Genomic DNA, 24,107 nt, shown 5'->3' on the forward strand with positions numbered 1-24,107 from the left:
GAACCTCACATTTCCACTGTAGAGCCTATATTGCTTCCAGTCCCAGAACCTTAAGGTTGGGCACACTTTCTGGCATGCTTCTCTCAGTTCATACCAAATAATATTGCATCTGCTGATCTCAAACTAATCAACACAATGAGTACCACCTCAGCATGCTTCACTTTGGACTGTGTCAGAGACTTCAGGTGTGGAATGACAACACTTCAGCTCATTACTCAGGTGAGACCTTTCCTTTCATAGTATTCTCTAATTCCATTCCAGGTGGTTCACTTCCTAACAAAGTCCCAAAACCTAGATATAGACCAGGTCCCATGAGGCAAAATTGTAATCTTGATCTACTCTGCCATTGGCAATGCCACTTTCCAACCACATCAGACCCAGATAAGTATGGATCTTGAATTCAGAGGATCCCTTCCTAACCCATTTTCCACCCACTGGCAACACCCCTGGTTTAGTGAGCTCCTGAAGAACTTGTGGTTGTATTTTATTGAGTTTCCAGGTGACATTTTGTTGGGTTTAATTTTTTCTAGTTTCAAAGGAAAATGTTCTGAAATGTCTCCTACTCCACAGCCATGCCACTGGATGTCTGGCATTTCAGTTTAGATAATGACAAAAAACATTTTCTAGAAAGAACTCTGTCCACAGTCTGATCTGTTTGTTTAACCATAAGAATCATCGATCAAAGTTCAAAGGTACATTAGAACACTGAGGATAAAATTTTTCACAAAGTGTATCATTGACAGATTCAGTTTCAAATTTTGGAAGACCACAGTGAACTACCATTCTTGGCTTTAAAGAACTTGAGTACCTACCTTATTTGAAATTGATTTTGAGAAACAGCTTTCATGTTGATGCCATTGAGTTGAGGAATACTGTTTTAATTTTCTAGACATTAAGCTTATTTCTAGAAATTCTAACTCAGGTTGAGAATCAACTGCTCAGTTTTGATGGCTTTTCATACACTCTTGGATAAAGCTGGAGGCCTGGGGAAATTCCAAATTCTTCAGATGATTTTCCTCTGCATCTCCATCTTCATCTCGAGCCCTTCTGTTCTGTTGGAGAACTTCACTGCAGCTGTGCCTGATCACCGCTGCTGGGCCCACCTCCTTGACAATGACACCATCTCTGCTAATGACACTGGGACCCTCAGCCAAGAGGACCTCCTGAGAGTCTCCATCCCCCTGGAATCAAGCCTGAGGCCAGAGAAGTGCTGGCGCTTTGTCCACCCCCAGTGGCAGCTCCTTCATCAGAATGGCATCTTCCCCAATGTGACAGAGCTGGACATGGAGCCCTGTGTGGATGGCTGGGTGTATGACCACAGCACCTTCTCTTCCACCATCGTGACTCAGGTGAGAGGGCCCATTTATCTCTTATACTCACAGAATCTGGGGATGAGAAGAAAATGCAATACATGTGCTTCTGTTTGTTAGTCTCTCTAAGTGTTCATTCTTTCTTTCAGCTAATTTTAATTACTTTTTCATTAAACAACTCTTCTTTGTAGAGGTGGTTTGACTTATAACGTCTTCTACTTTTTAAGATGGCATCAAATAGGCATTCATTAAGTACCAGTGAAGGGAGTCAGATTAGTGTTCAATAGCACATCATTGACAGAAGCTTTCATGCTGTGGTCTCTTCCACTTGTCTGCCTCTCTGTATATAACACACACACACACACACACACACACACACACACACACACACACACACACACAGACTACCTTTTAATACTGGCAAGCTCTTACTGATAAGTTTCACTTAAGGATATTCTTGGTAATTAAAAGCTTACTAGCATAACTTATAATTAAGTTGAGAACTATTAAAAATTTTGTACTGTGTAGCCATATTCAGCTTTTGGTTATTAGTCAGAAACATCTGGGAACTTGCTAAAGGTCCTCTATGTAGACCAGAGATTATATAATCATGAAGACTTCTGAAAGTTTGGTCTGGGGAGATTGCTCATTAGTGAGTAAGGGTTTTGATTGCCTCAGCAACACAGTGTTGAGCAGTTCTATGGTTTCCCTCTTACTGTATTTTCTGTCATAAATATCACAATATAATCATAAATTATACAAATTAATCTTAAAGAAATAAATAGAAGTTATATGATTAAATTCAGTATTATATATATTTGCTTTATTATTATTATTATTTTGCAGTGAATAGATCTCTTATAGTGTAATTCTGCTGCTCTCAGGCCAACTTTTTATTTCAGTGAATGTATGTGTGTAAAAGGGAGAAAGAGATAGATAGATAGACCAAGATTGACCATATAATCACAGTTCCCTCTGGTTCCTTGTCACTCTCATGTGGTGACAAATTTCAGTCATGGTCCAATGCATGACAAGGTGAATACCATTTGGTGAGGCTGAACAGTCTTTTTGATGTGTTGCTGTATCCGGTTGGCCAAGATCTTGTTTAATATTTTGGCATCTATGTTCATCAGAGAAATTGGTCTGTAGTTTTCCTTTTTTGTTCTGTCCCTATCAGCTTTTGGTATCAGGGTGATGTTGGCTTCATAAAAGGTGGAAGGGAGTATTCCTGTTTCTTCAATCTTATGGAATAGCTTAAGAAGTATGGGTATTAACTGTTTCCTGAAAGTTTTGTAGAATTCGTTTGTGAAGCCATCTGGTCCAGGACTTTTGTTGTAATGTCTCCTTTCTTAAATAAAAAAAGGAAGACATGAATAGATGGTTCTCACAAGAAGAGCTACACGTGGCTCACAGACATATGTGGAAATGCTCCAATTCACTTATTACTACAGAAATGTAAATTAAAATTACATTCAGATTCCACCTCTTCTCTGTGAGAATGGGCTCTTTTAATAAAAGAAGAGAAGATAAATATTGGATAGGATGTGGAGGGAGAGGGACTCTGTTACACTGCTGGTGGGAATGCAAATTGGTGCAACCATTAAGGAGAATATGGAGAACCCTTAAACAAATGCAAATACCTTATGATTCAACAATTCCACTCCTAAGCATTTTTCTGAAAAAGATAACACTGATTCAAAGGGATATAAGCACCCCCATGTTTACAGTGGCTTTATTCACAAAAGCAAAAAGATGTAAGTAACCAAAATGCTTTTTGACAGATGACTAAGTAAAAACATTATGGGTCATATAGTCAACAGAGTGTATTATTCAACAATAAAAAAGATGATATGGTGCTTTTTGCATAAAATGGGTAGGTTTGGAGAGGCTTATTATGCTTAGTGAAGTAAGTAAGGAGGCAAAAGAACTACAGAATGTTTTCACTCATATGGGTAATATAAGAACTGAGCATATGAATGTTAAAAAAAGTTAGCATATAGCTAAGACTTTGGTAGTAGGATAGTAGTTTTCTTCCTTTCTTTTTCTTTTCTTTTCTTTTTTTGTCTCCAGGATTATCGCTGGGGCTCAGTGCCTGCACCATGACCTGCAGGTCATTTTCCCCATTTCTTTTGCCCTTGTTGTTACACTTGTTACAGTTGTTATTGCTGTCATTGTGGTTGGATAGAGCAGAGAGAAAATGAGAGAGGAGGAGAAGCACGGGGGAGAGAAAGATAGACACGTGAATACCTGCTTCACTGCCTGTGAGGTAACCCCCCTAAAGGTGGGGATCTGGTGGCTTGAATGAGGATCATTACCCCAGCCCTTGCACTTTGCGCCACCTGTGCTTAAACTACTGCACTACTGCCCAGCTTCCTATGGTGGTTTTCTGTGCAGGACACATCCTTTGCTGACAGAAGTGGTGAAGAAGAGTATACTGTAAGCTATTATTCAATAAATCTCTGAAATTAAATAATAGTCAAATAGTATGTTAAAGGGAAGGTTGGATGTGCTAGGGGCATGGCACATAGTGTTTTAATTTTTGGTTTTTTTGCCTCCAGCCTTATTGCTTGGGCTCGGTGCACTATAAATCCGTTAATCCTGGTGGCCGTTTTTACCATTATTGTTGCCCTTGTTGTTGTTGTTGTTGGATAGACAGAGAGAAATGAAGAGAGGAGGGGAAGACAGAAAGGGGGAGAGAAAGACAGACACCTGCAGACCTGCTTCACCCCTTGTCAAGCAAACCCTTCTGCGGTTGGGGAGCTGGGGTGGCTTGAACCAGGATTCTTATGCTGGTCCTTGCGCTTTGTGCTATGTGCACTTAACCTGCTGCGCTACCAACCAGCTCTGGCATATAGTGTTTTGCAAGGTACATTATGTAGTGTGGAGTCCATGTCTACCATTTGTGAACTTGTGTGGAGCTCTCAGATTTGGTTCTTTGTCTTCTAGTGGGATCTGGTATGCGAATCACAGACACTGGTCCAAGTGACTAAATTCTCATTCATGGCTGGAATGGTGGTGGGAAGCATCATATGTGGGCATTTGTCAGACAGGTAAGTGTTCTGGACCACAAATACTTTTTCTATTCTTATATAATAAAACTTCATTGTGGTATGTCAATTTACAAGACTGTTGTCAAAAATTAGTTTCCTATCTCCCCATGATAAATGTTAGCACACCACACTCTAGATAAACTTACCGTTTCTGTCTTCCTTAAGACACTGATTACCTTAACACCATCCTTCTCCCAGCCTCAGCAAGCCCCTCAATCCCCATTTTTCCAAGTAGTAAGCCAGGCCTTACTGGTCAAACAGGTTTGGCTGTATGCCCTGAATTCTGGCATCCTGCCCTAGTGTTCCCCTTGGCCACCTTTCAGTTTGTCCACTTTAAACTGTCAGAATCCTGTTCTGTGTGATGGTATACCCTGAACTTCCTTCTCTGCTTCCACCAACTCAATGACTAACTATATCCAAGCCTAAGCTACTCTAATGGTTTGACTTTTTTTCGTAAGTACTTGTTCTATAACTTTATTTCATTTATGAGGGAAATCACCTAATAGCTGTATGTCACCTATTCAGTTATTCCACTAAGCAAATTTCCCTCCAGTTTCATTCATTTTATCCTATAGAATACAACATCATATTTTCCTAAGGTTCCAGATATGGATAAACTGTTCATTCTCCAACTATCTGCCTATAGTTATATGTAGCTCCCCCCGCTTTTGAGGTCCCATTTTCTCTTCCTTTAAGTCACACATGTGCCTATTACTACATCCAAGTGTCCCTGTGTTTTATTTCTCCTCTCTCTCTAGTTCCTGATGGAAGTGGAGTTCAGAGACATCTAGTCATCTTCCCCCTATCATTTCTCACCTTTATCACCCTGACGGTCTGTCAACTGTTCCACCTTCTGTCGATAACCATTTTAGTTTTCCACAGTCTAAAAATGAGTGTCTTTCTATTTGTTTTTTTAAGTTCATTTGTACAGTTGTCTAAAATTCACATGAGTAGAACCATGTAGTCTAGTTTGATTTTTTATTTAAATTTTTAGTTATTTAATATTGATTCTTATCCTTTTCATGTTGGACTCCTCTCAGAAATTCTTTTTGTTAAATTTACTTATAAAATAAAAAATATTGACAAGAACATAGTATAAGAGGGGTACAAGTCCACATAATTTCCACCACCAGAACTCAGTATCCCATCCCCTCCCCTGATAGCTTTCCTATACTTTATCCTTCTGGGAGTATGGACCCAGGGTCATTATGGGGTATAGAAGGTGGAAGGTCTGGGTTCTATATTTGCTTCCTGGCTGAACATGGGCAATTATAGTACAATCCATACTGCCAGCCTGTCTCTCTCTTTCCTTAATGGAGCAGGGATCTGGAGAGGTGGTGCTCTAAGACATATTGGTCAGGTAGTCTTTCATGGGAAGTCAGGTTGGCATCACAGTACCCTCTGCAAAAATCACTAATATATAAAGAAGAACAATTTGTTTAAAAGTCAGGAAACTAAAGGCAAGAATATAGCAGATGACATTTGGGGTCTCCATTTTGGAAATAGTTATTAGGTATACTCCAAGGGGCTGTAACTTTACTAATTTTTGCCTGATCCCCACAACTAACATGCAATGCACGTAGGGTAAAAGTATTGTCTGGGGATATGGTGTCAGAGTTGGAAATCAGATTAGAAAGCTGGATCAGTGAAGAGAGTACTTGTCAAATATGAGAAAAGCATATAAACATTGTTAACTGTAAAGCTTTTCAATCTGATTTGGTGTCAATTTTCTGTGCAGGAGCCTGTGTGACCTCTGCATCCCTGTAGGTCTGAGCTCGCATTCTGTAGTCATAGTTAGGAATATTCTGAGCTGATTCCACTGCTGGACCCATCTTCCTCAAGTGGCAGTATGTTGACCCAGCCTCCCTTTTGAGAATGGAGCAGTCCCTACCATTGTTGAACCACATTGAGGGCAAGGTCTTGTAGGGAACCCACAAAGGGACTGATTATGCTATTCCTGAAGGAAATGAGCAGTGACAGTGGAGAGAGTGATCTGTTAGAGGTCTGGGCCCTCACTAGGGGCCCCAGAGATGACGTGACCTTGTAGTAATCAGAAGAGCCATCATTAAAAGTATGCTGGTCTTTTGCCGTTATTTGTTTTTGTAGTTCTTACCTTGTCTGAGAAAGTTAAACTTGGAGGGACTGAGGGATGTGAAATAGGAAGTAGGTGAGGAGGGTACCTAGGTCTAATTAGAAACTATTTGATTAGGTACTTTATGTTGTCTTTTTTAGTTCTTTCTATTTGCTTGCTGCACTGATTGAGTCACTGCAGACTATTGTGCACTTTTGCTCTAAGGTATACATTTTCCTATAATTTATGGAGACATGTGCACATGTGCTCTGTTTCTTGGGCCCTGGTCCATCTCTAGCTGCTGTGGCTTTGTTAGGAAATGTACCAGCTGAAATGGAGTGAAGGAGTCCTTTAAGCTAAGAAAAGTCTCACCAGAGTACTGGTGCTGAAGGGTTGACTTTGCAGGCCTGTCTGTGGATACAGTCCAAAGTGAAACATGTGGTTGTACTGGCTGCATTGATTTGGCTGAAATCAACACATGCAGCATCAATTAGTCTGGGTCAAGAGATTCCTTCTGAGAAATGAGCTCTTCTGTGGATATGGGTTTTATAGAGAATTGGCAGGGTTCTTTCAGTATTAGGGTTTAGGAAAGCAATAGATTGTTTTTGCTATAACCATGTGATTTGGAAATTTGGTTGACTTTGCCAATCCCATTGCTAGTATTTCTCTGTCACACAGGAGTTCACCCTGATTTATGTCCTTTAATGCTATTTATATAGAGCTGTAGCTAAAATAGTGCCACAGCCAGTTGTTTCTTGTCTTCTCAGTATAAGATTATAGTTGATTTAATATTTCAAAGAATTGAAATATTAAATATTAGATATTTGAATTGTATTAACAATTTAAACCCACTGTTAAAATTCAATCAAGTTACTGTTAAAACTAAAACTTTAAAGGGGCTTGGCTGCATCGAGTAAAAGATTGACTGTGGGATTTATAGCTTCTTGTCTCATGCATGACATGTGAAGATTTTCTCCCATTCTGTCCAAGGGTCTTTATATTTGGGTAATGGTTTCTTCTACAGTACAGAAGCTTTTCAAATTGATGTAGTCTCATTGACTTCTTTTTGATTTAGTCTTCCTTGCAACTGGGTTTTTGTCTTCAAATATAACCTTGAGGTTTAGGAGGGAAAGTGTTCCACCAATATCTTCCTCTGTATATCAGGTCTAAGGGTCCAAGGGTCTAAGTAGAAACAATTTGATTTGGAACTTTATGTTTTCCTTTTTTAGGTCCTTCTATTAGCTTGCTGCGCTTATTGACTCACTGCAGACTATTGTGCATTTTTGCTCTAAGGTATATATTTTGCCCTAATTTATGGATATATGTGTACATATGCCCTATCTCATGGGACGTGGTCTATATCTAGGTTTGAGGTTTTTGTTAGCAAGTGAAAGGCTGAGTCTTTCTGTCTTTCTTGAGGAAGTATGGTCCATAAATGAGTGCAGCCTAGAATGTTCACAGCTGTGACAATTACCTATGAGCTCAGAGCAATAAGAAGCTGGAGGTTACACAGGCTCTGAGCCTGTGTAGTGGTATATATATATGGTATGTATATCATATATATTCAAATGTGAATATATATGTTCCGTAGTTCATGTTGATGGGGTAAACATTAACTTTATGTACATATATTCTTCAAGTTTGAGAACTACTCTCTGCCCTAATCCAGCCTTCTATCCCTATTCTCTACTCTGATACCATCTTCCCAGACAATATTTTTGCACACCTCTATATTAGTTATCAAACTCAAGCAATTAATACTAAAGTCATGGCACCCTAAGGGCATACCTAAAATAGTTTTCCTCAATTCTTTCATACTGAGGTCACTATTCTCGTCTGCATTATTCCTACTTTTTTATTCCTGTTCATTAAGTATTGCTGATTTATATCTTACTGACTTTCAGCCACCCAGTTGCAGATGTTATCATAATTTAATCCTGACTTCCCTAGGCAGATGACCTCACAAATGTGTCCAGACCCAATAGAGAAATATAGAAATAGGCTGGAGGTATGGCTAGACCTGCCTTTGCCCATGTCCAATAGGGATGCAATTACAGAAGCCAGAACTCCCACCTGCACCCTATAAGGAATAATGGTTCATACTCAGTGAGAGACAAATGAGGGGAAGACGACCAGAGGGCTCTGAACTCCATGAGGACCTGGAGTGAGAATAGGACAAAAGGAAGGACTTTCAGAAGTAGAAATAAGTGTAGCTGTGACTTAGGAAGAGAAGACAGGACCATATAAAAAGGGAAAATACATACAAATATAGGCAGAGAATTAAAATAATAATAGTCACTCCATATCTCTGGTGTTGGGAAGCAGACCCACAAGTCTGGTAGTGGGAACAGTGTGGAATTATCTACATGTTATCTTATAACCAACACGGTCTGTTGTATGCTTTACATTGGGTTCTAGTTCTCCCCCACCGAGAGAATTAGATCAGTCCAGTTGGTTTCGCGGGAATGCTTGGCCCCGCCCCTAGGAACCCCGAGAGAGAGTCAGAGTTCGAGAGTTCCAGAGTTGCAGAGTAAGAGAGAGTGCTTGCGCCGCCGCAATGAGACAGCAGAGTTCTGTTTGGTGATTAGTTTGTCTTAGTTTATGAATCATTGTTCCTGAATAAAGAAATACAGCTTCCCTGCCCAGCCGTTGTCTCCACGTCTCTGTTACCCGCTCGTGAAGCTAGCCCCAGCGGCAAGAGCCTCCGAAAATTTTCACAACAAATGGCGCCCACGTGGACCTGACCTGTGCATCTCTCAGATAAGTGAAGACAATTTGGCTACCTATGTACTATGGCCTTCTCTTCTGCTTGTGAAGAGATCTCCAAAGGCCTCTGCTCTTTCTTCACGAGACTGTTTTGCTGTTTCTGGAATATTTATCTCTGGACCACTCTGTGGTTCCCACTCGCTCGGGCGAACTCAGAACAACCAGCGGGAAGAGCCAGCGGGCGGGAGGCAAGGCGCGGAGCTGCTGTTTCCACATGGTTACACAGCCAGCCGGCCGGCTGCGCCCAGACAACCCCGCGCACCAAGCCCGCAGCCCCGAAGCCCCGCAGCCCGCAGGAGGCCAACGCCAGCATGCTGGAGCCCGATGCCAGCACGCTGGAGCCCGATGCCAGCATGCTGGAGCCCGATGCCAACACGCTGGAGCCTGATGCCAACACGCTGGAGCCCGATTCCACCACGCAAGAGCCGATGTCAGCACGCAGGCCAGCCCACAGGAGCCGGCTCTCCACCACGTGGCACAGGGCACTGGACACGTGATCCCTCCACACTGCTCGGCCACTGCGAACAGTGCAGCAGACATGGCAGGGCCATGGGGCAGGTTCGCGACGGCCTATCATGGCCGCCACCCCTGGGCACCTCAGTCCGCGCCTTCTACAAAGATGGCCTGCCTGCCCTCTTGCTATGAATTCTGGAACGATCCCGGACCTCCCGGACCCCCGGGCTCCCTGCCGAAACTGGGCACATGAGATCTCCAGCCGCCGGTCCGGTCGGAAGGCAGACAAGCTGGAGTATGCAGAGATTTGTGCAGAGATCGCAACCTGCAATTCCTAGAAGTGAAGCTGTGCAAGAAGCCACCTCCGGATGGTGAAACCCCCCCCCCCCCAACAACTAAGACAGTACAGATTTAAATTCGTGTTTGAAATGACATGTCTTTGTAACAAAGGTTTCTCTCCTTGTGTATTAATGACCATGTTTATGTGTATGTTTAAAGATTGGTAAACAGTAACTTTAAGGCTAAATTCTTACTAGTCAAAGTTAAATGAAAAAGGTTTTCAACGTAATTCTCATAAAGATAAAATTAACTTACATTTAAAGTCTAAGGTAAAAATTAGTTAACAAGCAATATATTTTAACTAAGTTGGTCTAAACAAAAGGTTAAATAGACTTGTTGATGTGTAAAACTCTTGATTACCTTCTCTATTAGAAATGGTAGATCGCACAATGGCTATGCTAATTATTCTCATGCCTGAGGTTTCCTTTCCTGTCTCCATCTTGAATGGGTGTAACAAAAGGTTAAAAGACGTTGTTGCTATGTAAAAGTCTCAAATCCCTTCTCTATTAGAACTATGCTAATAACAAGTTTTGTTTTATAGTAAGTAAATTGCAGCCAGCTGCCTTTGGGACTCTAGGCCGTTCCCCGCCCCCATGCAAATGCCCGTCGAGGCAAGTAGCCCCCCAAAGGCAAGAAATGTTTTTTTTTAAGCTGATAAAGTTTAGCCCACAGAGGCAGATATGGCCCCCTCAGGCCTTCCCTTGGCAGTACACTGGTTCTTGTTACTTGCTTACATGTTTCTCCATGTTTGTGCCAGTTTCTTTTTTAAAAAAATGCCTGTATGATATATGTTTCTGTTCACCCCACACCATTGATACTATAGTCATTTAGTTAAAAAGAAAAGGGGGAATTGTTGTATGCTTTACATTGGGTTGTTCTAGTTCTCCCCCGCCAAAAGAATTAGATCAGTCCAGTTAGTTTCGTGGGCCCGCTTGGCCCCGCCCCTAGGAACCCCGAGAGAGGGTCAGAGTTTGAGAGTTCCAGAGTTGCAGAGTAAGAGAGAGTGCTTGCACTGCTGCAAAGAGACAGCAGAGTTCTGTTTGTTGATTAGTTTGTCTTAGTTTATGAATCGTTGTTCCTGTATAAAGAAATACAGCTTCCCTGCCCAGCCATTGTCTCTGCGTCTCTGTTACCCGCCCATGAAGCTAGCCCGGCCAGCTAGAGCCGCCGGAATTTTAACAACAACGGTCACTAATAAAACTTATAAAAGTAAGAAAAAAAGAAATTGAGAGTGCAAAGGGAGATACAATACGAAAGAATCCCCTGTTCCACGGCCATACCACTCTGAACATGCCTGATCTCGTCTGATCTTGGAAGAATCCCCTGCTTCACTACTTCATCAGTCATGAAGCTTCCACCCTGCAGGAAGGGACAATGGGTTTGACCTTGAGCCCATGCATATGGAGATGTATGGGCTGAACCAATATGTCACAACCTTGTCCTTGTAAAATTCATGAATATGATGTGCTTCTGGCATCACTGTCTTGCAGATTTCTCTAGAATTATCTTGCATGCAGTAGAAATTCCAAGTCAAAAGAGAGGGTCTATTATACAACCCATCAACAATTGAGATTTAATTTTCCACAACTATTTCTTTTACATCAGTTTTGTCATGACTTATGTATTCTCAGATTGATCAATACATTAGATTCCTTGTGTTCTAATCATAATAGAGACTCAACTATGCTAAGTGCATGTGTTACCATAATTGAGATTTATTTTAGAGTTTACAATAGAGCTGCTATCTCTGTTTGATTTGGAGTGATGACAAATCTGATAGTTACAAATTAGAGAAAGAGCCTTCCTATACTCAGGATTAATTCATAGACAGGCATGTTTGTTTCTGCAAATTGCTGTATTATACATTGATTTTTGTGGGTTAAGAATGTTTTAATGCTATTAAATTTTGCAACTGTTGATATTGCCCCCATAATCTAGCTTTATTCTCTTTCCCCTAATCTATCTTTATGTATCTCTCTCTCTCTCAGGTTTGGGAGGAGGATGGTCTTCAGATGGTGTACCTTCTTGCTGGCCATTACTAGCAGTTGTGTGACGTTTGTTCCCAGCTTCCCCATGTACTGCTCACTCCGTTTCTTATCTGGGATTTCATACATACCTATTGCGGCAAATAGTATTTTGCTCAGTAAGTCTTATTCTGTATCTTCAGTATTTTTCTAGTATTAACATTGACTTGAAATTCTATCTTTGTTTGAAATAAATATTCTGTGTTTTTTTTTCCAGTTGTAGAGTGGACAGTGCCCCAGTTCCAGGCATTGGGAGTAACAATGACATCCTTTGCCATGTGTATTGGACAGGCAGCCTTGGGAGGTCTGGCGTTTGGCTTTAGAGACTGGCATATACTCCAGCTAGTGGTGTCTGTTCCATTATTTGTCTTATTTCTGGGCACTAGGTATGAGCTTTCTTTTTGTTTTGTTCTGTGGGATACTGGTATGCAAATGTTGACAGATTCAGCATGTAAGTGTCTCTTCTACACAACCTTGTTCAGGTGGGTGGCAGAGTCTGCTCAGTGGCTGATTATCTCCAACAGACCCGAGGAGGCCTTAAAGGAACTGAGAAAAGCTGCACATCGTAATGGCAAAAAGGATGTTGAAAACACTCTAACTATGGAGGTAAGGAGAATAGGATGGTTGTTATGGGATGAAAGGCTGTAAATAAACATTTTGGCAATGGAAATGTAAGATCCAACAATGAAAAGAGTCACTACATTACTGAATGTCAGAGGAATGCAAATCAAACCCTCAGTAAGAGATTACTATATGCTTATTTGGATGGCCATTACACAATGATAGGTAACAAATGTTCAGAGACTATGGAGAAAAGGAAAACTTTACCAACTAGTGAGGAGACTGTAAAGTGATCAAACCACTGTGGAGCACAGTTGGAAATTTCTGAAGAACTTCAGAATACCACTACTCTTCTGGCAGTTTACACTCAGTGTATATGGAAAAGAAGTGATTATAATCTCAAAGAATCTGTCCTCCCATAGAAATTGAGCATTTCATAACAGTAGTGGCACGGAATCTAATTCCTGCAATGAGGCTGTCCAAAGGAAGGAGAATATGCAGAGTATGTTAGATTATGCTTTCTTATTCAGATTGGAAGAGAAATATACCCCAACATTTGAAACAAGGTAGAGTAACTTGGAGACCATTCTCTCAATTGAAGTATGTTAAAGAAGGAATGACGGGAGCAGGCTGTAGCACAGCTGGTTAAGCACTAATGGCGCCAAGCTCAAGGACCGGCATAAGAATCCCGGTTCGAACCCTGGCTCCCCACCTGCAGGGGAGTCGCTTCACAGGCGGTGAAGCAGGTCTGCAGGTGTCTATCTTTCTCTCCTCCTCTCTGTCTTCCCCTCCTCTCTCCATTTCTCTCTGTCCTATCCAACAACAACAACAATAATAACTACAACAATAAAACAACAAGGGCAACAAAAGGGAATAAATAAATAAAATAAATATTTAAAAAAATAAAAAAAACTGGAAAAAAAGAAAAGAAAAAGAAGTAAGGAAAGACAAATGGCTGTGCTCTAATATATGTCTAGAACTTAAAAATCACTGACTTCAAACTTAAATAGATAATGGTGATTTTTCACATGGACAGATAGAGGGAAAATGGGAAGTGTGGGTCAAAAGATGTGCTCTTTTTGGTTTAAGCAGGGAAAGATCAGGATATCTTATAGGCAACTTGATGATTAGTTAACTTTACAATATTGTAAACTTTAGATCTGCTGAAAGTAGATTTTTGAACCCTTTAACAACACCTTCACACTGTCAGGTGAGGAGTATGGTAACTTTCTATTTGTTAAAATATTTTACTTATTCACTTATTTAGTCATATGAGATAGATTTGGATTTTAGTCTCAAAGATACTTTTATCTCTCATTACCTGCAAAAAATTTATCAACTTTGTTTCTGTTAAGACAATAGCATAAATTGACAGAAATCAGAAGGAAGCCCATTTGTTCTCAAGGAAAGTAGTAATATAATTCATGGATCAATTTGACTTCAATGGACAATGATCCGGGTTTGATAATGCATCTATTATATGTTCTTCTTTTTCTTATTATTTTATTTAATAAAGATAGACATGACTATTGGATAAGAGGGGTACAATTCCACCAGGCTGATCCTTTTCCCTTGAGGGGTACAACTCCATACAATTTCCACCAGCAGAATTCTGTATCCAATCACCTCCATTGAAAGCTTTCCTATTCTTTATCCCTCAGAGACCATGGACTCAGGATCATTATGGGATGCAGAAGGTGGAAGGTCTGGCTTCTGGAATTGCTTCTCCTCTGAGCGTGCTTGTTGGCAGGTCATTCCATATCCCCAGCTTTTTTCAATCTTTCCCTAGTGGGGCAGGGTTCCGGAGAGGGTGATTTCCAGGACACATTGGTGAAGTCATCTGCCCAGTGAAGTCAAGTTGGCTTCATGGTAGCATCTGCAACTTGGTGCCTGAAAAAGCATTAAGTTGTAAAGCAGAACAAATTGCTTAATAATCAGGAAACTAAAGGCAAGACTGTAGTAGTTGTGGTTTAATTAGGTACTTTATGTTGTCTTTTCTTTAGATCTTTCTGTTTCCTTGCTGAGTTTATTGAGTCACTGAAGACTATTGTGCACTTCTGATCTAAGGGATCTATTTTCTCTAATTTATGGAGACATGTGCACATGTGCTTGTCTCTTGGGCCCTGGTCCATCTCTAGGTGCTGTGGCTTTGTTAGGAAGTGCACTACCGGAAATGGAATGAAGGAATCAATGAGCTAGAAAAGGTCTCACCAGAGTACTAGAGCTGAAGGGTTGACTTTGCAGGCCTGTCTGTGGATACAGTCCAAAGTGAAACATGTTGTGGCTGTACTGGTTGCATTGATTTGGCTGAAATCAACAGATGCAGCATCAATTGGTCTGGATCAAGAGATGCCTTCTGAGAAATGAGCCCTGCTGCTGAGGCTCCAGGACTGGGTGAAATATGGTTTTTATAGGGAATGGGCAGGGTTCTTTCAGAATTAGGGTTTAGGAAAGCAATAGATTGTTTTTGTTATAACCAAGTTATTTAGGAATTTGGTTGACTTACTTTGATAATCCCATTGTTATTATTTCTCTATCACACAGAAGTGCACACTGATTTATATCCTGGAGTTTCTTCTGGGCTGTTGTCCTGATTAATTGTGGTAGCAGTTGTATTTGCTCTTGAATCAACCATTTTTTTTATTGATGTATTTGTATTTTTCTGTTGTTCTTCAGTTGTTGTGATTACAAGCTATGTTAAACTAGTCTTTTCACAAATGAAGTCACAAACCTCAGAAAGTACAACAATAGTAAATGAAGAAAAGATTGACGCAGTTCAAGAAAAACCAGTTAGGCAAGCTCCAAGAATAAAAACAAACACGACATCTGGCTGGGCTAGTGGCTCTTTCTGTGGACTAGAAGAATAAAAACAAACAAAACCAAATGAAATCCTAAAGGAAAAGAAAAGAAAAGAAAAAAGACATAGCAAGAATAGACAATTATGCAAATCAACTTGTTGTTTTCGATGGGTTATGTTGTTTTCGCTGGGCTAGCTTCACGGGTGGGTAACAGACGACCAGGGACTCATGGTTGAGCTGTAGGCAGTATCTCTTTATTCATGCAGGATGCAGCCCAATCTAAGCCGAGCTAAGCTAAACTCAAGGTACCGTAAAACTCACAATGCTGTCTTTTTATATACTTGCCAAGTAGGGTGGAAACAGGATGTGACATAGAGAGGGTGGAGAGAAAAGTGACTGGTGAAAATCAGAGTGTGACAAGGAGGGGGCAGAGCAGGCGAGAATCCTATCACTGAACCACAAATGCCCTGGAGGGAGGGTGGTGCTTGTTAACAGCTGTTATGTAAATAGAATGAAGTGGTTATGTAAATACAATAGTGTTAAGCAGGGGGGATTTAAACCAAATGAAACAGAAGGGGTCTCATGCATACCAACATCAACTGTCCAGTATAAATTCTAGAGATGGCAAGAAAAGAAAGAAAAAGAGAAAACACTCGCACACACACACTGAGGAAGTAAGAAAAAGAGATTGAGAGTGAGAGTCCACTCTGAGTCAGACTTATTTCACAAGACAATTCACAAACAAGTGCGAGTGAATACAGACATAAAAAGAAGGAAAAAAAATAAAGCAATGAAAAGAAGATTATTTTTTGGGTCAGCTAGAAGGAGATAAAAACGGAGGTGGAGAAAAGAGAGAGAGAAAAGCAATTTTCTCCCACAATGGATAGCACACTCAGTCGTCTATCAATGGAAAAAGCAACAACAGTTAATTTTGGTCAAACTGGAGAGGAGGGAAAAGAGACACGTGCATATAATAGTAATAATACTAATAGCAGTAATAATATAAAATAGAATAAAAGACTCAGTCAGTCTGCAGCTTAGACTGCTCTAGATTGGCTGCACACAACTTGGTCCCCTTCCTAAACCGACCTTATCACTTAAATTCCTTCTCCTGAAGATGTTTAACTCTCCCATTCACTATTATACCATTTTTTAAAGATTTTTTTATATTTGTTTATTTATTCCCTCTTGTTGCCCTTGTTTTTTTTAATTGTTGTAGTTATTATTGTTGTTGTTATTAATATCGTCATTGTTGGATAAGACAGAGAAATAGAGAGAGTAGGGGAAGACAGAGAGGGGGAGAAAAGACATCTGTAGACCTGCTTCACCACCTTTGAAGCTACTCCCCTGCAGGTGGGGAGCTGGGGGCTGGAACCTGGATCCTTATGCAGGTCCTTGAGCTTTGCACCACGTGCACTTAACCCACTGCGCTACCACCCGACTCCCTATTATACCATTTTAGTGACTGAAATTTCAAGTAACTGAAGAAAAATCCTCTCTTTGTCCACTCTGGAGGCTTTACAATGCCTACAGTTATTTGCAACTGAACACTTTCTTGTTGAAGGGTTTGAGGTTCACCATGCACGATGAACTGAAGGCAGCTCAGAGGAGGACTGTTGTGTTAGACTTGTTTCGCACACCCAAACTTCGCAAAAGGGTCTGTCTCCTGGCCTTTCTCAGGTAGGTGCCATTGATGCAAGAATGATTTAAGAGAGTGTAGATGAAATCCATCATTTTGTCCAAGATGTACATGTGGTAAGGGCAGACTTGAGATCAACAAAACACAAGGGAACTTAAAGACAATTACTGTATTTAGCGATATTAAGTAGTTATGGTCTTTTGTAATTTCTAAAAAATTCTTACATCAAAAATAAAAAGAAAGAAAGTTATAGGAAATTGAGAAGATAATAAAGTTATGAAAACCTGAAAGAACTTTAATTGTCCTATGAAGACCTCTGACACTAAAAGTCTGTATGCAGGGATAATTTTGATAACTTTTATCATTTGACTGACATTGAACTATAAATCTCTTCTTCATTTCTTTGATTATTTGTATTGCCATAAGATTGCAGAGTTCACATTCTCAAATACAGCAGTACTGATTTACAGAGTCTTCTGCTTTTTATTAGTGAGTTACAGGATACATCAAAGGAATTTGAAAACAGCTGCTTATATTGGCACAAGGCATAATAATTCATTAACAAGGGAAACAGAGTGAAGAAGGGATGTCTGCAGAAGAGCTGTGGCAAAGATAACAAATAGCAAGGCCATCAAATCTCTTCCAGCACACTTACAATCAGTCTAGGTTTCTTCTAACTAGAACCCCTAGTGGGATCTTAGCTGATATATGGCTGCAGTGTCCAGCAAGTCACCTTCCTCCTCATTCACCTCAGATACATATAATGCAATTGAAGTCACTCTAGAGTGGAGCTTTGGCCTCATGGGCACTTGTCAGTGTTTGAGAAGTTAAAGAGGTTGCTAACCCTCCAGAAATAATTAGCTAGGTCATAGGTTGTCCAGATCTGAGGCCAGAAAAATCTGGCATGCTAAGATATGGTTTCCAACAACCCATTGAATTCACAGCAAAAACAAACCCAATTATTCTGATATACCCAAGAGATTCAAATCTTAACACCTATATCATATCCTCATACATTCATTTTGTGTTAATTTTAAAACCTTAACCTTGCAAAGCAAAATTCCATCAAATAGTTCATACCCTTTTACTTTATAAATACCATGTCTCCCAAGACCAATAGTATTACAATATTAGGGTTTAAAAATAACACATATGAGAAGTGTCTTTTTTTATCTTTCTTCATCCTAGATTTCCAATTGTTGCTTCCAATTTTGGTCTGAATTTCAACCTGCAATACCTCGGAAGCAATGTCTTCCTGATCCAGGCTCTCTTTGGTATAATTGCTTTCCCAGGCAATTTTGTTGCATTATTGATACTCAATCACCTGGGCCGTAGAATAAGTCATATGCTTTTCTCATTTCTTTTTGGGATCTCCATACTGGCCACCATATTTGTGCCTCAAGGTAAGAAACAAAGATCAGTTCGAGAAAGAATGTGTATCCATTTTGGAATGGGCTTGTTGATAATAATTAAACCAATAAGGAAATTTAAAGTATACCTCTCCCTCTTTTAGAGAAAATCCACTATTCAATCTCATACCTATTTTAGGATCATCATAAGTTTAACTCTGGTTAGAGGGGTCATGTAGACTGTAGAATCCTGAAGTCTCTTGTCTTCAGAAAGTAAAGATATACACAATAAGGCACAGATGTCTATATATCCTCTCTTAGCATCAATCTTAGTAAATTAAATGATAGTAAAAGTAGGAGAATCAGGAATCTCTATCCTTAACTTAAGATCAACATAGCTATATTATTTACATTCTCTGTGATTTGTGGGATACTATACTTTCGTTGAAGGTCAACGGTATTGTTAGAATGCTGTTCTGTATTATAACTCTCACAAGGATTTCCTTCAGTTACACAAAAACTAACTCCATGAATCCTACCTCCAGAGACTCCCCAATTGTGACTGTTCTCATCCCAGTTATATCCCTTGTTATTGATAATTCAACATTGTTCAAAATCTAGGTATTATTCACATTATCCAATTCATGGAACACAATTGTATTCTAATTATTGTCTTCTGCATTTTGAGTTTGTTGAAATTTTATGTGGAGCTGATATTTCAACTGTATTGTCATACTCCTCTCAGAATCTACCAGTGGGACAGTCCTAAACTCTACACAAGGTGTGGTGGAATCATAGTAAATAATTAAGGAAAAATTCTCACTGAGAGTCTTCCTTAGTTCTTTTATGGCATATTTCGAGAGGCAAGAAACATTGGTAGTATAAGTCATTTTTATATCTTCTCTAAGATGGAGAAATCACTATTATCTGAAATTAGATCCCATTCATTTCCTGCTTCTGTGAGCTTTCTCTTTATACTTTAAACATGTGGAGACTCTACAGTAGGGTCATCACGATTTGTAGTTAGGGGCATGCTGACTCCTGCAGCTCATACTTCCTGTCTCTGAGATGACTTCCTTTCTCCAGAAATACAGACTGTGCGGTCAGCTTTGGCAACCTTGGGAGTAGGATGTGGCTCTGCTTTTTTCACCTCCGTTACTACCCATTCATCTGAACTCATTCCTACGTCAATCAGGTACAGAATCATGCGTGGTCTATTAACCTTTCGGGATGTCTCTCTCCTTCTCTGGCAGCGTGGTCTCCAGGGGAAAGGTAATGGGCTGGTTCTTTCTTGCTCACGACAGGGGTGACACAAAGTAAAAGACACCAGGGGACTCTTAGCGTGAATCTAGAATCTGAGTCCTTAGAGTCCCAGAATCCTAGAGTCCCTTTATTAGCAAAATTGACATGAGTTAAATAGCAAAGCAATGGAGGTAATTATTGTTGAAATATGACAGAAATTACAGGTTTCTTAACAGTCAGCATGCCCCTAAGGTAGGGGGCTGGTATGACAGGAATTGATGAGATACAAGACAGTTATTCTCCCTAACACAAGCAACTTAATTATCCAAAGGTATTTGAGAGAAGCATAGGGGTTAAACTCTTAGGGTGAGACAGAGAGAAGATGAATATCAAAAGGCCATATAGTTTGGAATTTCTCTTGTCTGCAGTCTGAGGTGTGTGATGAAGTGTGTGATAAAGTGTGTTCTTCTGTGATCAGAAGGTGACTTTGAATAAGTGAATCTGCGGCCATGTGGCCTGCAGTTAATGGAGGGAAGTATTGGCGTATCTGTGGGCCTGAGAGTCAAGAAGGAAAGAACCAAGTCTGAGTTTCCCCCCTTATGCTCACCTTGGTTGAGAGAGACTTACCAAGAGGTTATCTTCTCAGACCTCCATCCAAAGATGGGGGTGGTTCTCCCTAAGCTCTATCAGGTTTACACATGTTACCAACTTGAACCTCTCAGCTAAGCAATGTGCACTACTGGAAGACACTGAAGGCCAGTTAATTATCCAAAAACAATCCATTAAAATGATCATAACAACTTATAGGCAAAAATTTTTGAAAACTGACCTTCTAGCAGTCGTTGTTTAAGTTCTTAAATGATACATCTCACATCATCTTCTGAACCACTAGAAGAGTAGATTTTATAACAATTTTTCTCATATGGCTGAATTATAACTTATGCACTCAATCTCTAAGAAATGTAGCCAATAAGAGACCATTTCATAAGCAACATTTCACATTGCTATGATTTCTCTGATAAAGAAAGTTATATAACAAATCATATATTACATGTGCACATTTTTTTTCTGATTTTATTGAATTTCTCCCTAGGGGAACAGTCATGGGAATTGTTGGAGTTTTTTTCTAGAATTAGTACATCCCTGGCTCCTGTCTTGATGATCCTGTGGGTGTATTCTCCCCCTCTACCTTGCTTCATCTATAGGTTTATTCCCATCTGTGTTGGCCTTTCCATCCTGTTTCTTCCTGAAACCAGGAAAAAGCCTCTGCCTATATCTCATATGCCTCTAGAGGGTCAGTGTGACACAATCTATGATGGGATGATGGTAATAATACCCTATAGACAAAAATTATTGAAAAAAGACTTTTTAGCAATCATTGGTTAAGTCCTTAAATGATACACCTCACAAATCACCTTGTGAACCACTTGAAGAGTAGATTTCATAATTCATGGTATTTCCTAAATGGCAGATATGTTTCCTAAGCACTCAAACTCTAATAATTATAGCAAATTGGAATCCACTCCAGAACAAGTGTGCTTTCAACATTTCACATTGCCTTACTATTTTCCATAATGAAAATAAAATAATAAATTACAAATAAAATCTGCAGTTTTTCCTGGATTTTGCTGTTTTATACCTAGGGGAACAGCCATGGGAATCTTTGGAGTTTTTGCTAGTATTGGTGGTGCCCTGGCTCCTCTCTTGATGATGCTGGAGGTGTATTCTCCCACTCTACCTTGGTTCATCTATGGATTTATTCCCATCCTTGGTGGCCTTGCTGTCTTATTTCTTCCTGAAACCAGGAATCAGCCTCTCCCTAACACCATTCAGGATGTGGAGAATGAGTGAGTAGTACCCTACCTCTCACATAACTCTAGAGGGGAAGTGGGACACAGATCTGAGATGGGGAGGGCAGAGACTGGTGTCCCTAAGCATGGCTAGACCCAGGCCATTCCAGTGTAGTCATTGACTTTGGCTGAACTATAGATCCAGCTCTCCCTGTCGTGATTTCAAATACATTGTCATACTCTAGTTCACACAGACTCATTCTGACCAGTCTGGACTCTCTTTGAAGTGGTGAAGAGGGCAATTTATATTCCTTAGTGTGTCATGCACATCCTTAAAAATCCTGTACAAAAGGGACAGTTTCCACCCCCTCATTATCTTCTCTCTGATCCTGGCAGCCTTAGCCAGGGAAGTACAGTAAGCCCTGTGGGACTGCTGATTCCTATAGTAGAGTGATTGCCTGATTCTAATTACCTGGAGAAATGCAGCCAGTAATATCTGTCTTTATAGAACAAGGTCAGATTTCTCAGGACTAATGGCAAAGTGGGATAGAAACTCTTCTTTATCTGGGGATGTGTCTTTTCCCCCTTAAGACCTTCAGCTGACTGACATTGAGAGAACATTAAGGAAAGTAATGTCCTTTACTTAGCATTGGCTGACTTATGAATAACATTTGAGGAACTATCTTCACAGAAGCTTCTGTACTAGTATAGCTGCTGACCTGGGTATTGTAGGTTTGACAAGTTGCCACATAAAGGCATACAACAACCGTTTGGGCACCTGGGCCACTAACAAGTCTGAGAGAAGTGAATGAGAAGGATGAGCCCCTACCATAAAAGGAGACTTGAATTGCTTAAGAAATTCATTTCGTGAACTTGTCCTGGTAATAAAAACATTAAAATAGAAAAATGATTGTCAAAAGAGATTTTTTTTATAATTAAAATTACTTATAGGCCAGCGAGTGGTGCACCTTGTTGTGCACACACATTGTCAGGCACAAAGACTCAGGTTCAAGCCCTCTCTCCCCTCAGGCAGTGGTGACACTACAGGAGTGTTGACGCAGATCTGCAGATGTCTATTTTCCTCTCTCCCTTTCTAACTTCTCCTCCTCTGTCAACTTTTCTCTGTCTTATCAAATGAAATGAAAAGGGAAGTCGGGCGGTAGCATAAGGGGTTAAGCACACGTGGCACAAAGCGCAAGGACAAGGATAAGGACCCCAGTTCCAGGTTCCTGAATAAGGATCCCAATTCCAGGCTCCTGAATAAGGATCCCGGTTCCATGTCCCTGCTCCCCAACTGCAGTGGAGTCGCTTCATAGGAAGTCAAGCAGGTCTGCAGGTGTCTTTCTCTCCCTCTCTGTGTCTTCCCCTCTTCTCTCCATTTCTTTCTGTCCTATCTAACAGTGAGGACATCAATAACAACAATAAAAACAACAAGGGTAGGAGTCTGGCAGTAGCGCAGTGGGTTAAGCACAGGTGGCGCAAAACGCAAGGACCGGCATAAGGATCCGGGTTCGAGTCTTGGCTCCCCACCTGCAGGGAGTCACTTCACAGACGTTGAAGCAGGTCTACAGGTGCCTAACTTTCTCTCCCTCTCTGTGTCTTTCCTCCTCTCTCCATTTCTGTCTGTCCGACCCAACAACAACAACAACATCAATAACAACAACAACAAAACAATAAAGGCAAGAAAAGGGAATAAATATTTAAAACTTAGAAAAAAACATAAAGAAAACATGGAGAATCATATTACTGGGACTGAGCCCCAGCAATAGCCCTCATAGGAATCGAAACTTTATTTTATAATATGATAAAGGACACCAAAACATTTCTAAACTCCTTATGTACAAATAAGGCCACCTTAAGAGAACTTGGTTTCCAATATTGAGGATAGAAGCTACACAAACAGACTTCCAAGTCTCTTCATATTACTATCCCATCTTGTCACAAGATTTACTGAAAACCCTGGACAGTGGTCACTGTACCTATCCAAGCTGATTGGCAATGGGAGAGCATCCTTTAGATACATACACTTGTTGGAACTAATGTAAACTTGTTTAATTGCTGTTTTTTCTTTCTTTTTTTGTATATGATGTATGATTCTACCAGGACAAAAAGCTCAAACAAATCAAAAGACGAGAATACTTGTAGTGAAGTGACACAGTTTTAAGCAGTTCCAGGAACAGCCTGCTGATCAAAGAGTGAAATAAAGAGAGAAATCAAGTTATTTCAAGATACGGGAAAATCATTAAACGATTTCATAATGTTTTAAATCAACATTAAATCACTGATAATAGGTAAAATATAGTCAACACATACCTGTGATCTTGGGACAACCACTGCATTCCAATGGAGGAAATTGGGACACAGGACTCCTGTGGTGGGAATGACTGTTTTTAGTAATTTTGTAAATCACTAATAAAAAAAACCCAATAAAGCTGAAAGTGGAAAAAAATCAATCCTTTTTCCAATGTATTACAAAATTACTCCATACAAAATGCAATGATTACTGATGATAAAAATGCAAGGTGACTGACACATATTATTTAGAGTTGACTGGGTGTAGTTGTATACTTCCAGATAGCTGGAATGACTCTGGATTAAAAGCTGAATAGTACTAAGAATAAGCAATATCCCCCAAATTATTTTGTGGATAAGATGATGTACTTTTATTGAGTTCACCCACAGATCATTAGAAGAATTTTAAAAAAGAGTCGTAAA

At 40.1% G+C, this 24,107-nt stretch overlaps 1 protein-coding gene across 3 annotated transcripts; it reads left to right on the forward strand.

The window, feature by feature from the left end:
- The first annotated feature begins 903 nt into the window (after positions 1-903).
- LOC103116520 (organic anion transporter 7-like) lies at positions 904-23,841 on the forward strand. Of its 3 annotated transcripts, none has more exons than XM_060176379.1 (10): positions 904-1,349; positions 4,257-4,360; positions 11,978-12,132; positions 12,231-12,399; positions 12,496-12,619; positions 16,937-17,052; positions 18,200-18,414; positions 19,447-19,555; positions 21,246-21,449; positions 23,496-23,841. In XM_060176379.1, the coding sequence occupies exons 1-10, from the start codon at positions 948-950 to the stop codon at positions 23,554-23,556; spliced, it is 1,659 nt and encodes a 552-aa protein (XP_060032362.1). In that variant the 5' UTR covers positions 904-947; the 3' UTR covers positions 23,557-23,841. The 3 variants fall into 3 exon arrangements, with proteins under 3 accessions (XP_060032362.1, XP_060032364.1, XP_060032363.1); XM_060176381.1 differs by having other exon boundaries at positions 21,408-21,449; XM_060176380.1 differs by having other exon boundaries at positions 18,200-18,285.
- Positions 23,842-24,107: the final 266 nt, after the last annotated feature.

Source organism: Erinaceus europaeus, chromosome 17 (assembly GCF_950295315.1).
Source record: "Erinaceus europaeus chromosome 17, mEriEur2.1, whole genome shotgun sequence".
Lineage (NCBI taxonomy): Eukaryota > Metazoa > Chordata > Mammalia > Eulipotyphla > Erinaceidae > Erinaceus > Erinaceus europaeus.